General features: G+C 43.1%; 1 protein-coding gene across 3 annotated transcripts in view; it reads right to left on the bottom strand.

Moving 5' to 3' along the window:
• Window positions 1-20516, bottom strand: part of LOC137346526 (uncharacterized) — a 127615-nt gene that overhangs the window by 95952 nt on the left and 11147 nt on the right. For 2 of the 3 annotated variants that reach the window (XM_068009997.1, XM_068009998.1), the window contains exons 4-9: window positions 13635-13749; window positions 11231-11343; window positions 5402-5546; window positions 2065-2290; window positions 1338-1458; window positions 794-962 (exon numbers count right to left, since the gene is read on the bottom strand). In XM_068009997.1, coding sequence (XP_067866098.1) covers window positions 794-962; window positions 1338-1458; window positions 2065-2290; window positions 5402-5546; window positions 11231-11343; window positions 13635-13749 — 889 coding nt within the window. Of the gene's footprint in view, window positions 1-793; window positions 963-1337; window positions 1459-2064; window positions 2291-5401; window positions 5547-11230; window positions 11344-13634; window positions 13750-15536; window positions 15695-20516 lie in introns of all 3 variants that reach the window. The other variant, XM_068009999.1, reaches the window with a different exon arrangement.

Here is a 20516-nt window from a genome sequence, read left to right as displayed (position 1 = left end):
TGTTCCAATATCCGATGAGGGTTTTGAAGTACTTTTTCATGGTCCTGGTCAAGGGATAGAAGAAACACAACATCTGCTGCCAATGAATCCATCTTGCATTTAGCTTCCTGCCTTGCTCTCCCTGTCATTTTCTCGCCTTTATCTTATTGAAATTGGTCAAGGTCAATGCTTTTCTGAACTTCTCTTTCTTTTTTCCTTCTGGGCTACAAAAACATCTTACTACATGCCTTCCTCCTCCTCTGTTGAAATCAAGGCTCTTCAATCTCTACTGTAACTTACTCATTCCTAGGATAAGCAAGAAAGATTTAAAATATTTAACAGGTTAATTATTTTGCCAATTTTATAACTATTTTTCTGCCTCCTCCTCCTCCACCTGTAGCCATTGACTCCTTCGATGGGCACTGTTTCCCTCCAATACCTCACCTAACTAACCACCCTTCATGGGTTTGCCTAAGCAGTGAATCATGAATGGGAGGCATCACAACTGAGCCTGATTCAGACATCATTCTAAGTCTACACATGGGCACTTTCCAGCAGGAGTCACTGAAAATCAACCAGTAGTGGCAGTGTTAGCTGACTTTCCTCTCCCTAGCACAAGGCTGTGAGTCCAATTGTAAAGTGCCTACTGCCATATTAGCTGAGATCAGCACAAAGCAGGAGTCAAACCTGGGGCTATCTGTTCTGTTTGACTAAGTTACACGTTCTATTTATCAACTGAACCATTGTTGAGCTTTGCTAATCTAATCTAACTTTAAATGTCTTCCCACTGTCTTGCAACTTTGCAGTTACTCACCTTTAGCTGATGCCTGTTTGAAAGCAATCTGGAGGGGAAAGAGCCAGTAGATTAGGTACGGTTCATATGTTCCATCATAAACGTATAAGATGTTGAGTGTTTTACTGGCCTCCAAAATCATCTGCTCATTTGTGGCAAATGGCTGCATGCAGGGTGTCTTCTCAAATTTCTGTTTGGATGGAAAAAGTCCATATGATCCACTGAGAATAAACTCACAGTCTAAGGTTGCTTTTCAGAGGCATGTGTATAAGTCAGTTTCTATTTATTATAATGTATGATCAAATCCCAATTAACGTCAGGAATATGAGCATTTTAAGGTTCATGAGTTCAACAGGTATCTGTAATGCATGTAAATTACACAGCATGAGACTGCTGATTAGTGACCAACAGTGAACACTTTTGCTGAATGGAGCACTAGAAGCTGGATTGAGACTGATCCAACTCTTTCCATTTAGGACCCTGATATAGAGATGAGACTTTTATCCCAGTCTGGTAAAGGAAATTAAAATAATTAAGAATCAAAAGGAAAATGTACAAATCTCACCTCAACTACAGCATTTTCTATCAGTCCTGAAACAGGTGACCGTGTTGCACTTCTCAGTTTCAGTTCGGCCACTCTGCGTTCAATTACCCGCCCAAACCGCTCTCTGATAGTTCTCTCAACACTTTGGAGAAAAGAAGAAATGTTTAAAAGGACAGCTGCCAATCAGCAAAATTAACATAAAAACATGAGAAACTACAGTTATTCAGCCCACTGATCCTCTGTCCTTTATTTTTTTTCACTTCCCCTCATCTATGTATGGTCACAGGATAATTGCAGATGAGGCAGTCATTTGGCTCATCTTAATTCATCCATGAATCTAGAGATTCTCCTATTGCAGTATCCAATTGTTTCTTAAATGATTCAAGGGTGCTTGCCTCTGTTAGTTTTCTGTTCTATATGTTGATCACTCTTTGTGTGAAGAGGTACTTCTTGAAATCTGTCCTAAAAATACCTTTTACAAGTGTCCCCTTGTCCTACATCCCCAATTTATTTTAAAGTAATATTCTGAGTTTAGTTGGGTATTACATGACTTAGCCATTTTAACAGAGGCACTAATCTGTTTACAATAAAAGTGTTGACACCTCTCAAAATTGCTGCCAAATTAATGTCTTAAGAACATGTTAAGCTAAAGTTAATATCATGCACAGTAATTACTCAGCCATACAACCTAAATATTGAATCATCATCTTAAAATGTTAAGATGGGGTAACAAGTGATTGCTTCTTACTTTACTGAGGTAGTGGTGTAGTTTTGTTTCTCCATTTTCAGCAGCTTATCCAACCAGGTGAAGCTTCTCAGTGTAGTTGGAAGCAACTTCCCCATCAGCCGTTCACAAATGACAGGCATGTATTCTCGATCTGATCTGAGGATGGCACAGACAGTGCCTCCGAGTACCTCACTCTGCATGCTGCTCAGTGGTGGAGAATTCAGCTTGGTCTCCAAGTTGTCCCCATCTGTAAAACTATTTAAGTCAGTATATCCAAGGAAAACAATTCCTCACCGTTTATAATGTCATCACAATGTAAAATTAAATGCTTACACTTAAATAATCACTGACCAACGCAAACAGATGGACCGCTGGGTTGAGCACTACCTAGAACTGTACTCCAGGGAGAATGCTGTCACTGAGACTGCCCTCAATGCAGCCCAGCCTCTACCAGTCATGGATGTGCTGGACATACAGCCAACCAAATCGGAACTCAGTGATGCCATTGATTCCCTAGCCAGCGGAAAAGCCCCTGGGAAGGACAGCATTACCCCTGAAATAATCAAGAGTGCCAAGCCTGCTATACTCTCAGCACTCCATGAACTGCTATGCCTGTGCTGGGACGAGGGAGCAGTACCCCAGGACATGCGCGATGCCAACATCATCACCCTCTATAAAAACAAAGGTGACCGCGGTGACTGCAACAACTACCGTGGAATCTCCCTGCTCAGCATAGTGGGGAAAGTCTTTGCTCGAGTCGCTCTGAACAGGCTCCAGAAGCTGGCCGAGCGCGTCTACCCTGAGGCACAGTGTGGCTTTCGTGCAGAGAGATCGACTATTGACATGCTGTTCTCCCTTCGTCAGATACAGGAGAAATGCCGTGAACAGCAGATGCCCCTCTACATTGCTTTCATTGATCTCACCAAAGCCTTTGACCTCGTCAGCAGACGTGGTCTCTTCAGACTACTAGAAAAGATCGGATGTCCACCAAAGCTACTAAGTATCATCACCTCATTCCATGACAATATGAAAGGCACAATTCAACATGGTGGCTCCTCATCAGAGCCCTTTCCTATCCTGAGTGGTGTGAAACAGGGCTGTGTTCTCGCACCCACACTTTTTGGGATTTTCTTCTCCATGCTGCTTTCACATGCGTTCAAATCCTCTGAAGAAGGAATTTTCCTCCACACAAGATCAGGGGGCAGGTTGTTCAACCTTGCCCGTCTAAGAGCGAAGTCCAAAGTACGGAAAGTCCTCATCAGAGAACTCCTCTTTGCTGACGATGCTGCTTTAACATCTCACACTGAAGAATGCCTGCAGAGTCTCATCGACAGGTTTGCGTCTGCCTGCAATGAATTTGGCCTAACCATCAGCCTCAAGAAAACGAACATCATGGGGCAGGATGTCAGAAATGCTCCATCCATCAATATTGGCGACCACGCTCTGGAAGTGGTTCAAGAGTTCACCTACCTAGGCTCAACTATCACCAGTAACCTGTCTCTAGATGCAGAAATCAACAAGCGCATGGGTAAGGCTTCCACTGCTATGTTCAGACTGGCCAAGAGAGTGTGGGAAAATGGCGCACTGACACGGAACACAAAAGTCCGAGTGTATCAGGCCTGTGTCCTCAGTACCTTGCTCTACGGCAGCGAGGCCTGGACAACGTATGCCAGCCAAGAGCGACGTCTCAATTCATTCCATCTTCGCTGCCTTCAGAGAATACTTGGCATCAGGTGGCAGGACTATATCTCCAACACAGAAGTCCTTGAAGCGGCCAACATCCCCAGCTTATACACACTACTGAGTCAGCGGCGCTTGAGATGGCTTGGCCATGTGAGCCGCATGGAAGATGGCAGGATCCCCAAAGACACATTGTACAGCGAGCTCGCCACTGGTATCAGACCCACCGGCCGTCCATGTCTCCGTTATAAAGACGTCTGCAAACGCGACATGAAATCGTGTGACATTGATCACAAGTCGTGGGAGTCAGTTGCCAGCATTCGCCAGAGCTGGCGGGCAGCCATAAAGACAGGGCTAAATTGTGGCGAGTCGAAGAGACTTAGTAGTTGGCAGGAAAAAAGACAGAGGCGCAAGGGGAGAGCCAACTGTGCAACAGCCCCAACAAACAAATTTCTCTGCAGCACCTGTGGAAGAGCCTGTTACTCCAGAATTGGCCTTTATAGCCACTCCAGGCGCTGCTTCACAAACCACTGACCACCTCCAGGCGCGTATCCATTGTCTCTCGAGATAAGGAGGCCCAAAAGACACTTAAATACATATTTAAGCAAGTGGGAAACAAAATGAGTTCAGAAAACATACAGTAGTTTAAATATTAATTATCATACACTTGGGTTCCAATGTGCTGTGGAATAAGTTACCAGTGGAGAGGGAATGGATTGAAGGATATGATGAGAAGGTGGGTAGGTGAGATTGAGATCATTTGAAAAGAGGCCTTGTTGGACCAAATTGATTTTCCTATTCCTAAAAAATTATTATCTTTTCATGATGGATGACTTTTGTGTACTGTAACATTTGAAACATATGCAGCATTCTTTGGGGAATCCTCAATTTCTGTCATTTTTGTTGCTCCTACTCTTTATATGCTATCACCCAAATCCATCATCAATCAAGATAGACTGAAGAATATTTGCTCCCAGATCTCTGCCAATTATATGCAAACCAGATGCTAAAAGACTAGAAGATGCTTAAGTGAGCTGGTTCTGCAGAAACATCACCCCAAGGTGCAGTGAATTAAAGCACCAGGACATCATGCCACTTTGGTACCAAGACATGGGCTGGATTCTATCCACGGATAGTCAATGGGCAGAAATTAGATAGGATGTCAGTGAACCAGTTGGGTTTTTACGACATTCTGGCAAGTTTCATGATTACTTTCAGGTACTAGCCCAAAAATGAACAGATTTATTTAATTCAATTTCACAACATGCCTTGGTGGAAGCTGAACTCATGACCTTCAGGTTGTAGTAAGAGGCCACAGCCACTAGGTTACAGTACCCTTTTAAGACAGGGCCGAAGATCGGCAGCCGGACAAAGCATTGTATACTAGTAGACTGTGTGATGTGAGCTTCTGCCCCAGATTCACTAAATGGGGATGAGAACAATTGGAATCAGAAGTTCTTACCCATGTGGTTGAGACAACAGCAAACACTGGAGTGTTTTAATCTTTCTACTCTCTTGCACCTCCAAGAAGTCCAATTCCATGGGAGCACCAAAAGAGCTCCAACACCAAGTCACTTCATTTCCACATTAGTTGGGGGAATAATATCTTCAGGCACACACCATTTACGATTAAACCAACAGCTATGGCTATAAGCTACTGCTATAGTTTCTTTAATACCATTTGTTTTTAACTGGAATGCTGATCCTCGTCGCATCGTCAGGTGCAGGTCTTTACTCTCTACTGACTTTGGGCGTCTGCTGGTCAACTCTGCCCATGAGGACTTCCATGCAATTGAGCTTTGTGCCAAATCGGAGTCAGAATCCTGTCAGAATTAATCACAGCAGTTTAACAGTTGTGGAAACGGTGACAGCCATAAATCATTGTACCATCAAGTTAAAAGGGATAAATTCAATGCAATGCAAAATCTTCTCCTCAGTGCAGAATTTTGAACCGATGTGTTCTTCTTTTCTATTGAAGCCTATGCAAAATATATATATATATATATATATATATATATATATATAGTTTCAGGTTGAGGAACTTTCATGCTTAATATTAACTATTTCTCTCTCCGTAGATGCTGCCTGAGTGCTTCCAGCATTTTCTGGTTTTATTTCAGATTTCCAGCATCCATGGGCTGGATTTTGTAGTCCTGTCGCCAGGAGCGGCAGCAGTCACCGTACAGGACAGCCGTCCCCCATGGGACTTGTGCCACCGCGGCACCACGATTACACGGTGGGTGGCCACTTTACATATTGACAACAGCCACCCCTCCCAATCACCTCGCAGGGGTGGCCTTAGCAACGCCGTGAACCTGATTCATGAGCAGGTGCTGGTACCATTTGTAAAAGGCTGCCAGCGCTGCAAACAAAATGCAGAGTTGCCCCCGTTCCCCCCATTGATAAAATAATGCAGAGTTGCCCTGACCGCTCCCCCCCCCATGTACACACAGGATGCAGAGCTGACCCCTTCCCCCTGCTGTGTATACGCTGAATGCAGAGTTGACCCCCCCCCCCACCGCCGTGTATACGCTGATTACAGAGTTGATCCCTTCCCCCCAACATCTATGCTCAAAATGCAGCAGTGACCCCATCCTCTCCTCGGCAGCACCAGCTTCTCCTGGACGGGAAAGTGAAGGCCACACATCGTTCTGAAGATCGTGAATGGATGGGAGGATCGTGGCGGATGACATGGTAATGTATGCAGAGAGGTATTTTAAATATTCTAACTAGAGTCCCATCGCAGAGTAGCGGCGGGGCCGCCACGGAGCTTTCTCACTGCCGGAAAGATTGGGCCCGGCAATCCCAGCATCGGGTTCCGTGGCGGCCGCTCCAATTCTCCGCCACCCCCACCCCCGTCACAAAACATTGGGCGGCACAGTGGCGCAGTGGTTAGCACCGCAGCCTCACAGCTCCAGCGACCCGGGTTCAATTCTGGGTACTGCCTGTGTGGAGTTTGCAAGTTCTCCCTGTGTCTGCGTGGGTTTTCTCCGAGTGCTCCGGTTTCCTCCCACATGCCAAAGACTTGCAGGTTGATAGGTAAATTGGCCATTATAAACTGCCCCTAGTATAGGTAGGTGGTAGGGAAATATAGGGACAGGTGGGGATGTGGTAGGAATATGAAATTAGTGTAGGATTAGTATAAATGGGTGGTTGTTGGTCGGCACAGACTCGGTGGGCCGAAGGGACTGTTTCAGTGCTGTATCTCTAAACTAAACTAAACTAAAACCCGATGTCAGGTTGAGAACAAAATCCAGCCCCACAGTACTTTGATTTTGTAAAATATATACACTCTTGCTGGAATTCCATGTTAACCTTCAAACAACTGAAAATGCAGATCTGTTTGTTAACTTTTTTTAATGAGAATAATAGTTTTCCCCTTTTACTGTAATATTATTCCCTCCTTTCATTATCCTGGCCTGACACCTCTACTCAAACAAAACACTCAAAAGGATAAGCACACAGATTTCTCCCAGACTGCTGCTGATGCCAAAGCCCATATGGCTGGACACAAGGCAGCATCAGGAGCTGCCCAGCATGATTCTCCGCACCCTCCCATCCCCCCCACAAGTGTTTCCACCCTCCCCTAGCTTGGAAGCACGGTAGTTTCTGCTCAGCATCTCCCTCCTTGGCGCAGTGCAGATTCAGAACTAAACTGAACTGACTTTACACTTTTTCCACCCCCGTTATGTTCACTCTGCCCCTCACAATTCAAATTTCTCACTCAACATTAAATAAATGCTGCTCAAACAAATACTTTCATCAATATGGAATGGTAAATTAGAACAGCAGCCAATACATCGTAAAATTTGCCTACAAGTATAATGCTCACTCAGAGCCTTCAAACTCAGGGCTTATTAGACTTATTTTTCTGGTTGAGATATGTCAGAACAGGTTGCATTTTTAAATCAAAATGAATTAGACTTGATAGAATTGATTTTCAGCACCTTTCTCCATCACAGTAAATTCTGTATACGCTGCAAGAATGTTTATTAATGTTATATTTTAATGAAGTTGGCTTTCACCCAAATCATTAAAGTCAATGTTTTTATTTTTTAAAAAGCTGCAGAAACTAACTGCTTAACAGCTGAGTCTGGGATGAATAGGCTCATTCTCCACAAATGGGACATCTGAATATCTCATTCAACAATGGATTGTGCTTCGATACACACAAGGGGATATCGGGGCCATGCTGTTCACATAATGTGGCTGTAACAGCTACCTCTTTCAGCCAGGTATTTTATTGAAAAAACATTATATGTTTTGATACAGTGGTGTGATTGTTGCTGGTGGTTTTGGAATGTAGAAGCTACAGAGTTATTCCAAGCGTTAGGTTTTCAAACAGGGATCTGCAGATCCCAAAGAATCCTAAGACCATCAAACTTCTGTCCTCCTGAGACCAGGCATACTGTATGTACAGTGTCTTGAGAATTCCATATTCTATTTTTTTTCTGTATTTGCTGACTAATTAACACACTATTTTCTATCACTGTATGCTAATAAAAAAACGTTTTGTGCTATGATTTTCCTATGGGTAGTGGACACAGTCTTTTCTGGAGTTTGGACGGTGGTGGGGGTGGTCTGCCAGGAGTATGTCAATGTTAGCAGTGGGTCCCTGTCAGTATGTCAATACTTGCAGGGAATTCCCATCAAAAAGTTTAAAAAACCACAATTCTATGGAGCTGATTGAAAAATTCTTCCCTTCCACTTTTACTCCATTCTCCTGAGGGCATTGATCATGGTAGGATATCATTTCATGCCCAAATGGCCATCCAGTGAGCGTGAGCTGAGACACCGGGGTATAAATTCACCTTGGGCAGTTATGTAAAATGTGGGAGGATGAATAGGAAGCCAGTTTTGCATACTGCCTGGTATGCCTTCCCAACGATGTCAATGGTAAAGAATATTCGATGGAGCATAAATCAAGCTGTTGATTTGCTCTTGCCCGTTTTGCATTACCGTCCAATGAATTTATATCCTGATGAGCGTTGGTAGGCTATTTCCCCTGAGGCATCATGCCTGAGAATGGCCTTGTCCTAATCTGATGACCACACACATGCATATTTCACTGGATAGAGATTGGGTGTGGGAAGCCTGGCAGTTTCTTATCCCCCTTCCGGATCTAGCATGGGACTCTATGGCTCCATACCACACCAGCTGGTGCATTTATGTATTGAATCACTGGGATTGAGCTCTGAAAGCAAAACTTCCCTCCACTTGTAAACTAGATGCTATACTTTTATACAGAACTAAAAAATATATAGGATTACACGAAGGCTAGGGTATAATGTAAGCAAGTAATGCATATCTCATTGAGACATATTGAATTCTTAGAGGGTTTGACAGGTTAATGCTGAGAAGTGGTTTCTGCTGGCTGGAGAGTCTAGAACTAGGAAGCATAGTCTCAGGATAAGGGGACAGCCATTTAGGACTGAGATGAGGGAAACAGCTTCACACAGGGGATTGTGAATCTTTGAAATTCTCTACCCCAAAGGGCTGTGACTCAGTAATTGAATGTATTCAAGGCTGAGATTGATAGATTATTAGGACTCTAAGGGAATCAAGGGATATGGTCATTGGACGGGAAAGTGGAATTGAGGTTAAAGATCAGCCATGATCTTAAGAATGGTGAAGTAGGCTCGAGGGACTGTGTGGCCTACTCCTGTTCCTATTTCCTACATTCTTATTGAGTGGTTGATTTTCCAATTAAGTGTTCCAAGAAAAGAACAACAATCACAAGACATGGTGATTTGGAAAATGTGGTTGCAGCTCTCAATTTTCCATCCATTGATTTAAAAAGGCAGAAAATCGAGGTCTACGGCTCCACAATTTTCCAACGTGAGCACTGTTCTTTGCTGCTACTCCTCACCAGAAGCATCCAATCAGAATCATTATCCCTCATAGAGGATAAGAACAAATGGTTTATGAACCTTATCACAATACACTTGAGCCTGTATTATTCTATTTGGTATTGATGGTAGAGTTTGTGGGGCAGTTCTATCCTATTTTTGACAATTTTCTTTTCTAGCAGCACAGCAGATAGATATTCATCCAATTGACTTTGAACAGAAGATATCAAGTTTTACTTCTCTACATGTCACAGGAGAATTGCATCCCTATATTATAAGTACACAGGAGTCATTTTCCAATTACGTGCTGCTAGTGGTAAGCTTCTGATATTTGCTAGTGTCAAGAAAGCATTGAAACCCTCACACTTCTCTAGTTTGGAATAGTAGTAGTGGTAAGTCTACAGATATGTCCTTCTCTCTTTTCTTTCACCTGTTACTGTCATGCTCCCCTCCATTTGTATTTATTGAACTCGCTCTTCTCCTTCACTGGTGCTTCTTTCTCTATGTCTCCTTTCATTGTAAAAATTGGGATAGCATACGTCAACAGTTCATGAATGGTTTCTCAATCTGAGATGTGGCCTATCCTGGAAACACACCAAGTCCATGTTACCCTATAAGTGATAATTATGCTTTTGAATCACTGACTTGAACTGAAGTGACATCAGGTATTATCTTGCTACGCATTACGGGGGGCTAATATAACCCCAAGGTATCTACTATAATGCAGTAGCAGTTGGCAGGAAAAAACATCTTCTTTGGCTAATACCATTGCGAAATTAGCTATCGTATAACAGGCAAAATAAATCAGTGCTAAGATTTTCTTAAACTTAATAAAATATAAATTCTTCGTCATTAACGTTTTTTAAAGTCATTCACATTCCTTTAAGTTATTTTTCTCTCCTCTTATGTTTTTCCAACTATATTGTGCTCTATTCCCATCCTGTATAAGAGGGTAAGGAGCCGGTCTACTCTCAGGTATTGTCAAGACCACTATTTGACTAGTCGCTACTAATGATCACTCGTCATTTGACATCCATACCTGATTGAGAATTCACTGTGGGAAAAAAATTGCTCTGGACACAATAAAAATACATCATAAATGCATTCAAAAAGGTGTTTTACAATTTCATTGCATGTGTTAAGAATCACAGGACTGGATTTTATTCTAGTGACAGGGTCCAGGTGGTGGGCTGGAAGGTGGGGTAGAACTCGCCTTGGCCCTCCATCAGAACCCCCCCCCCCCCCCCCCCCCCCCCACAAACCCCAACCCGGTGCAATCCAACAGCAGGCATCCAATTAACTGCCTGCCGTCGGGGATGCTGTCCCATTAAGGGATGAGCTCCAGCCTCCAGAACTGCTGGCCAATTGGAGGGCCGGCATCTCTGCAGTACCAGTAGTGCCAGTGGCCACTGCCAGTGTTGCAGGAGGCCTACATCACCGAAGAACAAGGAGACAGGTGAGTGGGGTCGGGGTTGCCATTTTGTTTGCCCCCGCCTCTGTGCTCGTCTCCAAGTGTAGCTTAAAATCCTGCCGACAGACTCCCAAACCTGCACAAATGTGTTAGTATACCCATGCACCAGGGCAGGTACAGACTTGCACTTTACATCATGCCTATATTTTGAAAGTGTTGCTAAGACATTAAGTGAAATTCACATTACGTTTTGCTTTGCCTCATGTCTTGCCAGCAGCTGTTCCATCTCCATGAAAACCATATTGTTGGTGTCATCAATGAAGTTGATCATCTCAGATGACAGGCCAGAATAATCACCAGCTGTGGGTTATGGACAAAACAATGAACTGAGTGATTTCCAAATCTATCAACAGATACTAAAATGCCTAAAAATAAATGGAAAAGCAAGTGTGAATGGTGGACTGTAACTCACAAAATCAGGGCTACAGAACAAATTCCTCACAGTACTGCAAAGCTTCAAAGAAACTAAAAATCTCTTTAAATGGCATCTGTGATAATTTGGTCAGTAAAAATGAAGATTTATAACCACAGATTTTAAGCATGCACATTATACACACATTCCTAATTATCACATTGAAAATTATAAGGAGCTAAACAATACTGAAGAAATTTTAGGAGCATCAAAAAGCCATCAGGTCAAACAAACCTATGCCTTTTTGATAGATCTAAAATCACCTGCCCACCATGTCCCTTAATCACTTCTCCCGCCAAAGATACATCCAACTGTCCCTGAACCCATTTATGCCTACAGTTTCAGTGGCCTTTCCTGGCAATTTATTCCAGAATTTTATTGCCACATATATGGGGGCCAGAATTTTTATTTGACTTTCTAGTCCTTACCTTCCTAATTTTTAACTTGTCCCCTGGTATCTGGTTTGAAACAATGTGGTTCAATCCCTACAACTGAAATAAAATCAACTTTCCATGTGCAAAGATGTGTTAACTTTCATCAAGATTCTTTGATGATTGAAGAGAGAGGTTAGGAAAAGGTTTAGAGAAAAGTAGATTGCTATAACAAAAGTCACAGAAAATCCAAATGTGCTTTACAATTATAGACTTGGATCTAAAATTACAGTTTGGATCTAAATTTATGCTTATGTTTATTACAAATTAGTACATAGATTAGTGAAATTATGGGATCCACATGCCTGAAGGATTTGAGATTAAGGGGTAATAAAAGTCAGCATTCATAAAACTAATAGTGCGTAGGAGCTGATAATGGCAACAATTGAAGGAGGAATTTTAACGCAATTTCTATAGTGAACACTCCAGCCCAGTGTTTTAATCAACCTTTTCTCCCATATCTAGCATGGAAATGTTAATTACAAATTCAATATAATAAAACACATCTGATTTTCTTATCTTTATTTTCAATGTACAAATCACTGTAGCAGTACATGGAAGTGACTTTTGATGAAGTCAAAATGTTAGCAGCAATATGAATAATAGTGTTGAAAATTTGATGGAATAATTATATAATTATTAATAATTACACAAAACTTGAGGCAAGTAGTCATAATTTCCTATGACAAACTATTTCTCTTTATTTCCCTGAGCACAGTAAGGTCCCACAAACAGTAATGAGATAAATGACCGAATAAACTGTTTTAGTGATGCTTCTTGAGGGATAAATATTATCGAGGGCACCAAGAGAATTCACCTGCTCATCTTAGAATAGTGCCATGGGATCTTTTACATACACCTGAGAGAGCAGATTAGGTCTAGGTTTAATGTCTAATCCAAAAGATGGCACCTTCAACAGTGAAGTACTCCCTTAGTATTGCACTGGATTATCAGTCAAGATTATGTGCTCAGGTACTGAAGTGGAGCTTCAACTCACTACCTTTTGACTCAGAGGCAAGAGTGCCAAGGCTGTTACAGTTAAACAAGTGCAAGATTATGAGACTGCGCATGTAAAGAATGAAAAGAGAAAAAGTGGCCTGGCCAATGATACTCTACTAGTGTCTGCTAGGAGAACCACAAGAAAGATCCAGGGCAGTCTTTTATAATTTTCCTTTTTTCCTGTGGGAAAATGCCTGGCATCCACTCAATACCTCTATAGGACTGCATATCTGCGATGGCAAACTCATCCATTGAGAGACATTGAATGAAAGAAACACTTGCATTATATTGTGCCTTTCATGATGTCAGAATATCCCAAAAAGTTTTACAGTGCATTAAGTACTTTTGAAGTGTAGTTACTGTTATATTGTAGGAAATGCGGCAGCCAATTTGCACACAGCAAGGTCTCACAAATAGCAAAGGCAATAATAGTCAAATTATCTGTTTTACTGATGTTGGTTGTGGGATAAATATTGGCCAGGACATCGGGGAGAACTCCACTACTCTTCTTCAAATTGTGCCATGGGATCCTTTACTCCCGTTTAAGAGGACTGATGGTTTAATGTCTCCACAATTATGGAGAAGTTTTAGAGGACCCTGCACCCTACAGCTTCACGCACAGTGATGCAGAACTTCATGTATATGGCTACAGCAAGGTTGGCACAGACTCTGGTAATCCTAATAATAGAATTAACTACATTAATACTAGTTAAATTACTATTATAGGAGGTTTGAATTCGCAATCTCACCTGGCCTTCTCTGGCAGCCACACTGTTCAGCTGCCTTCATCACCGCACCTTGTAGCCAGTCTCGTGTATCCTGCATCAGAAGCTCACGGTGGCTAGCAGTCATGTTGGGCGGGTGCTGTTTCAGAGAAAGATGCAGAGACATAGAGTAGAAAAATTACTCATTTGCAGGCCAGAACTATGGGAAATTAGAAGTTACAAAGAATTCTAAATAATGTTAACAATTTTTTTTATTTTTGAGGTTTTAATTAAAATTGTGAAAGCTACTGACACTAGAGGAAGGAAACTGGCTTCAAGAAGACACTTGAAATTAAAATGAGGTTCTTTGAATAATAGCTTTTAAACAAATAGTTGCTTGGTAGTACAGAACTTGAAAATTGCTGAAAAAGAGACATGCCGTTGAAGCTTTTCATTGTGCACTCTTCAGGACAGCCAGATTTCAAAGGGAGCAACAACTTATACTGCATGAGAAAAGGGTGCTGCTGATAAGTTGGCAAGTTGACTCTGATTGGTCGAGACGTTGCCATGGAGAATTTTAAATTGGTTGTCAGTGTAATTCTTAGAACACTCGGGATTGTTCAGCAAGTGTTAGGGTCTGTTAATGAATGTTAGTTCAAGATAATAGGGTGAACAGGTGTTGGGTGTTAATTAGTTAATTGTATTCAATTATGTATATATAAAGAAGAGTCAGCCAGCACTGGCTGGTGGTGTTGTTTGCAGAGCAGAAGTAAGCTCTGTGGCAAGCAATAAACAATCTCCACCAAAGAATCCGAGTCTCAGTGTCTTCTTCACAAACAGGCTTGGAAATTTCTCTAACACAAATGCTGTCCAATCGTGGAGTCGCATCTAACGTTAGACATTATGTTCTGAGTTTTGCAAGTACGGGATAGTTGAGTACAGTCAGTACTCTGCATATTGCGAACAGCCAAAGGGACGTGCTGTTTGATACGACCCACCAGTCGTTGGGACGTACGGCCGACGTACCTGGCATCGCACTGAAATTCATATACCATATTACTCATTTGTGTGGTAGGCAGAACGTCTTTTTGGCTTGACGGCCACTTGTGTTACTACTGCATAGTAGCAGTGTGAAATGGCTAGCTTCACCTCTTGCTCAAATTTTTGAGATACCTTACCCTTCCAGAGTAATTGGAGGTAGACTGGGCACTTTTCAGGTCTGAAAGTGGTGGCCTGAGGCCCATTCGTGAGTATGCGATACACAGCAAGCAATGATCTATTTAAGACTATCAGTCGGCCTCGAAATGTGGCTCACTTATACTTGCTAGAAGCTACATATATTCATTTGTAGGGACTTTATCCTCTGCAGGCAAAAGGAACATATCCAGATTTTGCACCTTTTTTTGAATTAAACAAAAGCATATGGGACATAGATCCCTGGTGCATTCTCCATGGGAACACCTCGACCAATCAGCACCCTTTTCTCAGAGTATAAATTGTTGCTCCCTTTGAAATTTGGCATTCTTGCATCTATCCTGATGAATGCAAGATGAAAAGCTTCGACAGCATGTCTCTTTTTTTTTTCAGCAATATTCAAGCTTTTAAACACTTAATGCATTCGTATGAAATTCCTTTGCTAATTTAATGAAGTCACTAATCTATTTCATTTAGTGCTCCATTAAATTAATAACAAAGGAATTTCATAAAGCACTTATGCATTAATGTTCAAAAAACATAATTTTAAGGCATCTGAGTTGTACAGTGATAATAGCAAATGCAGTGATCCTTTTAGAAATATTATTATTGGGTTTCATTCATTTTTAACATTTTAATACTGCATATTAATTGTAAAAAAAGTTATTTTATCACCAAATGAGTCAATCCACAGTCTCTCATTAAGTACACTCTGGAAATTGACAAGAACAATTAAGGTCTAAACAAACTCACATTTTTATTGCTCTCCAGTGGTGCATAAGTAGAATGCCATCAGGGGGTTGGTATTTTACAGGGAATGAACCTCTCCTGAAGGCCCTGAATCATCTTGTGGTAAAGTACGATTGATATTGGCACCCCTCTGGTACCCTGCCAAAATGGTTTCTTCAAGTCTGAGTTAAGATGGTGAGTGTTGATGAGCTCTTGTACCATCACAGCTAAGTTTGGTCTTGTCTGACCTAATATCTAGATGCGTGTGTTTTCCAGTAGTGGTCACTAGATAAAGCAGAATTCCTGGCTGATTGTCTCCACCCTACTTAAGGGATGCTGAAACTAATTATAGCATCCTAACCATTATCAGCTAACTCAACATAAACTGGGAATAACATGCTGGCCAAATCTGGGTATGGTAGCATAGTGGTTACTGGAATAGTAATCCAGAGGCCTGGACTAATGATCTAGAGACGTGAGTTCAAACCCCAGCATGTCAGCTGAGGAATTTAAATTCAGTCAATTAAATAAAATCTGGAATAAAAAGCTAGTATCAGTAATGGAACCGTGAAACTATTGGATTGTGGTTAAAAATCCATCCAGTCCTTTGGGGAAGGAAATCTGCCATCTTTACCCGGTCTGGTCTATATGTGACTCCAGACCCACAGAAATGTGGTTGAATCTTAACTGCCCTATGAAATGGCCACTCAGTTGTATTCAAGAAGGCGGCTCACTACCACCTTCTCAAGGGCAATTAGGGATGGGCAGTACATGCTGGCCTTACCAGGAATGCCACATCTGTTGAATGAATAAAAAAAAAAATCATAAAAGCAAAATACTGCAGATGCTGGAAATCTGAAATAAAAACAAGAAATGCTGGAAATACTCAGCTGGTTTGGCAGCATCTGTGGAAAGAGAAGCAGAGTTAACGTTTCAGGTCAGTGGCCCTTCATGCTGCTTGTTTTTATTTTCTATGAAAAAACATCATAGCTGCCAAACTGGGTCTACATTAGTTGGTGAAAGAATCAGCATGAGGAAGTAACATATCTGACCCCGTCCTCAACAATGGATTTGTCACAGACTTGTCTGTCCATATTAACTGGTGTTAATGACCACTGCACAGCCTTGTGAAGACAAAGTCTCTTCTCCACAATGACAACTCCCTCCATCATGTAGTGCAGCACTACGACTGTGCTCAGTGGGACAGACTAAGGACATCCATGAGGTGCTGTGGTTCATCAACAACAGCAGAATTATATACCATCATACTGCATGAGAAAAGGGTATCTGTAGACTCATGGTCCAGCACTTCTTTCACTTCTTTTATTTTCATGAGGCCAGGAAACCAAACCTGGTTTCATGGAGACTGTAGAAATGGGTGCCTGGAGCAGCATCAGGCATGCCTTAGTGTAATATATCACTCTAGTCAGGCTACCTATACACTTTTAAGTCTCTGCCTTGGATCAGTGGTAGCACTCTCGCCTTTGACACAAGACGGTCTTGTGTTCAAGCCACACTACAGAAACTTCAAAATGTAATTAAGGTGATACATCATCTGCCCTCTCATAGTATTATCTGAACAAGAATAGGGTAGTTCTTCCAGTGTCCTGGGCAATGCTTATTCCCTCAACCAGCATCACTAAAACAAACTATCTGGTAATTTATCATACTGTTTGTGGGGCCTTGCAGTGTGCAAATTGGCTGCTGCATTTGCCCACATTACAAATTACTATATTTCCAAAGAACTTCATTAGCTCTGAAGCATTCTGGTATGTCCTATTGAGAGAAAAGGTGCTATTAAATACAAGTTCTATCTCTTTTAACTACCAAAAAGAGCTAAGCAATCCCATGACCAATGAATCAGAGCAAAGCTCTGAAACCCTACCACTACAATCAAGAAAGGAGGTGGACAACTAGGCAACTAACATGAGGAGGAAGCTCCAAAATTCCCATCCTTAAGGATGGTAGAGCCCAGCACGTGAAAGGTACACAGAGAGAGCTTTGTGATCAGCAGCCTGAAGGAAGAGGATGGCTCGGTAATGTCATTGCAGTCTGACATACTAAGGATTAGCAAATCCTTTTATACTGGGCTGTCCGAAGTGAAGCCCATGGACAGCACGGGCTCCCAGTCCTTTCTGTCATCTATCATGGAGGTCTTAGATGACAGACACGGGAGCGACTGGACAAACCGCTAACTCTGGATGAGCTGACAAAAGCCTTCAGATCCTTCGAGATGAGTAAAACTCCAGGAAGTGACGGCTTACCAGTTCTGCTGCATTCGACTCTGTGGGACTGGATCAGCCCAGACCTGCTGGAAGTATACGAGAGTATGCTTCTGGCCAGCAGCATGTCAGAATCCATGAGGAAAGGCATCGTCACCCTCATCTCCAAGCGGAAGGGGGAGAGGGTGGAAGTCAGAAATTGGTGGCCCATCTCACTGCTTAATGTAGAATACAAGATTCTGTCCAAAGTCATTGCCAATTGGGTCAAGTGTGTTCTGGAGTTGGTGATTCACCCCTATCAGACCTGTACTGTACCCGGCAGGAAGATCTCTGATAGCCTCGTGCTACTCAGGGATACAATCACCTATGTACGGGACAGGAGGGTGGACAACTGCCTCATCAGCTTGAACCAGGAGAAGGCTTTTGACAGGATATCGCACACCTACATGATGGACGTGCTCTCCAAAATGGGGTTTGGGGAGTGAATCCGCAATTGGATCAAACTGTTCTACACAAACATCAGTAGTGCAGTCTCAATCAATGGGTTGGAATCAGAAAGTTTCCCGATCAAATCTAGAGTCAGACAGGGCTGTCCTCTGTACCCTGTCTTGTTTGTTTGCTGTATCAAACCTTTTGCTGAGTCCATTAGGAAGGATGCGGGCATAAGAGGAGTGACAATCCCAGACAGCGGAGGCATTCAGGTCACAGGCATTCAGGCTCCCTGTACATGGACGACGTCACCATCTTCTGCTCGGATCTGCTGTCCGTTCGCAGGCTGATGAGCATCTGCGACCAGTTCGAACTGGCCTCAGGAGCCAAAGTAAATGGCGGCAAGAACGAGGCCATGTTTTTTTTTTCAGAGATACATCACTGAAACAGGCCCTTCGGCCCACCGAGTCTGTGCCGACCATCAACCACCCATTTATACTAATCCTATACTAATTCCATATTCCTATCACATCCCCACCAGTCCCTATATTTCCCTACCACCTACCTATCCTAGGGGTAATTTATAATGGCCAATTTACCTATCAACCTGCAAGTCTTTGGCATGTGGGAGGAAACTGGAGCACCCGGAGGAAACCCACGCAGACACAAGGGAGAACTTGCAAACTCCACACAGGCAGTACCCGGAATTGAACCATGGTTGCTGGAGTTGTGAGGCTGCGGTGCTAACCACTGCGCCGCCCCTGCGCCACTGTGCTTTGGGAACTGGGCTGACTGATCCTTTGTTCCCTTCACCGTCAGGTCAGACTACCTGAAGGTGCTGGGGATATGGTTCGGAGGTGCTGGGGCGTGCGCCAAAAACTGTAAGGAGTTTATAGCTATGATAAAACATAAACTGAGCATGTGGAAGCAGCGTTCTCTCTCCATTGCGGATAAGAACCTGGTCATCAGGTGTGAGGTGCTCACGTTGTTACTGTACGTGGCCCAGGTCTAGCCCATACCCCAGTCCTGCGCCCTAGCGGTCACCTGAGCCATCTTCCGCTTTATCTGGAGATCAAAAATGGACCGTGTCTGCAGGGACACGATGTTCAAACCTCTGGATAAAGGGGGAAAAAACATACCCAATGTCGCCCTCATCCTGATGGTCATGTTTGTGTGCAGCTGCATCAAGCTGTGCGTAAAACCCCAGTCTGTAAACACCAAGTGTTACTACGTTCTGAGGTTCTATCTGTCCCCGGTGTTGCGAAGGATGGGTATGGCCACATTGCCGCAGAATGCTCCATTCAGTTGGACCGTGCCGTACCACCTATCCTTTGTGGAAAGGTTTGTGCAGGAAAACACCTTTGACCACAAATCCATCAGGCAGTGGTCTGCACAGAAGGTCCTCAAGGCCCTGTGGGAAAAGGAGATGGTGGATCCTGTCAGATGGTTGCCTGAGCAGACTGCCAATGTCATTTGGTGGAATGCCTCATCGCCAGAACTTTCAAACAAGCACCAAGATGTAGCTTGGCTGGTGGTGAGAAGGGCCCTGCCCGTCAGATCCTTCCTGCACGCCCGAAGTCTCACCACCGCCGCACGCTGCCCTCAAGGTGGCTGCGGTGAGGAAGAGACTATTGCCCACCTCCTTCTGAAATGTGCCTTTGCAAAGAAGATGTGTAAAGAGATGCAGTGGCTTTTGTTGAGGTTCATCCCGAGCAGCTCTGTAACACAGGAGTCTGTGCCCTACGGGCTGTTCCCAGGGACGCACACCGAGATAACCATCAACTGCTGCTGGAGGACCCTCAACTCAGTGAAAGACCCTCTTTGGTTCGGCCAAAACCTGCTGGTCTTCCAATGCAAAGAGTTGTCCACGACCGAATGTTGCAGACTGGCACATTCCAAGGTCCAGCACTACGTGCTGAGGGACGCACTAAAGCTTGGGGCAGACGCTGCAAAGGCTCAAAGGGGAAAGGCCATGGTATAAGGTCCTCCCACCATAGTATATCAAGGTCTGGAACCCATGAAAAACCTCTTGGGCTGCATGCACCAAAATACGGTTTTGCTGTGTAATGCAAATGTACGTTGCATGTAAGGGAGAACAAAAGAGTTGTGAGGCAACTCACATTCTGTATCGAAGGAAAGTGATTTATTTTGCTCTTTCTGGAATATCAACTTGGAAATGTTTTGTAATGTATTTTTACAGATTTTTATGAATTAAGTATATTTTTGGTAAAAAAAGTGAAGATAAGAGATAATGCATTGCAAGCATTTTCATGGCAACAAAGAAAGATGGTTGCAGTGGCCAGAGGCTGGTCACCACAGTCCCAGGATGTCATTGCAGGAGTTTTCAGGGAAG

Source organism: Heterodontus francisci, chromosome 30, assembly GCF_036365525.1.
Source record: "Heterodontus francisci isolate sHetFra1 chromosome 30, sHetFra1.hap1, whole genome shotgun sequence".
NCBI lineage: Eukaryota > Metazoa > Chordata > Chondrichthyes > Heterodontiformes > Heterodontidae > Heterodontus > Heterodontus francisci.
The sequence above is the reverse complement of the archived record's forward strand: the minus strand, read 5'-3'. Positions and strand labels throughout refer to the sequence as shown.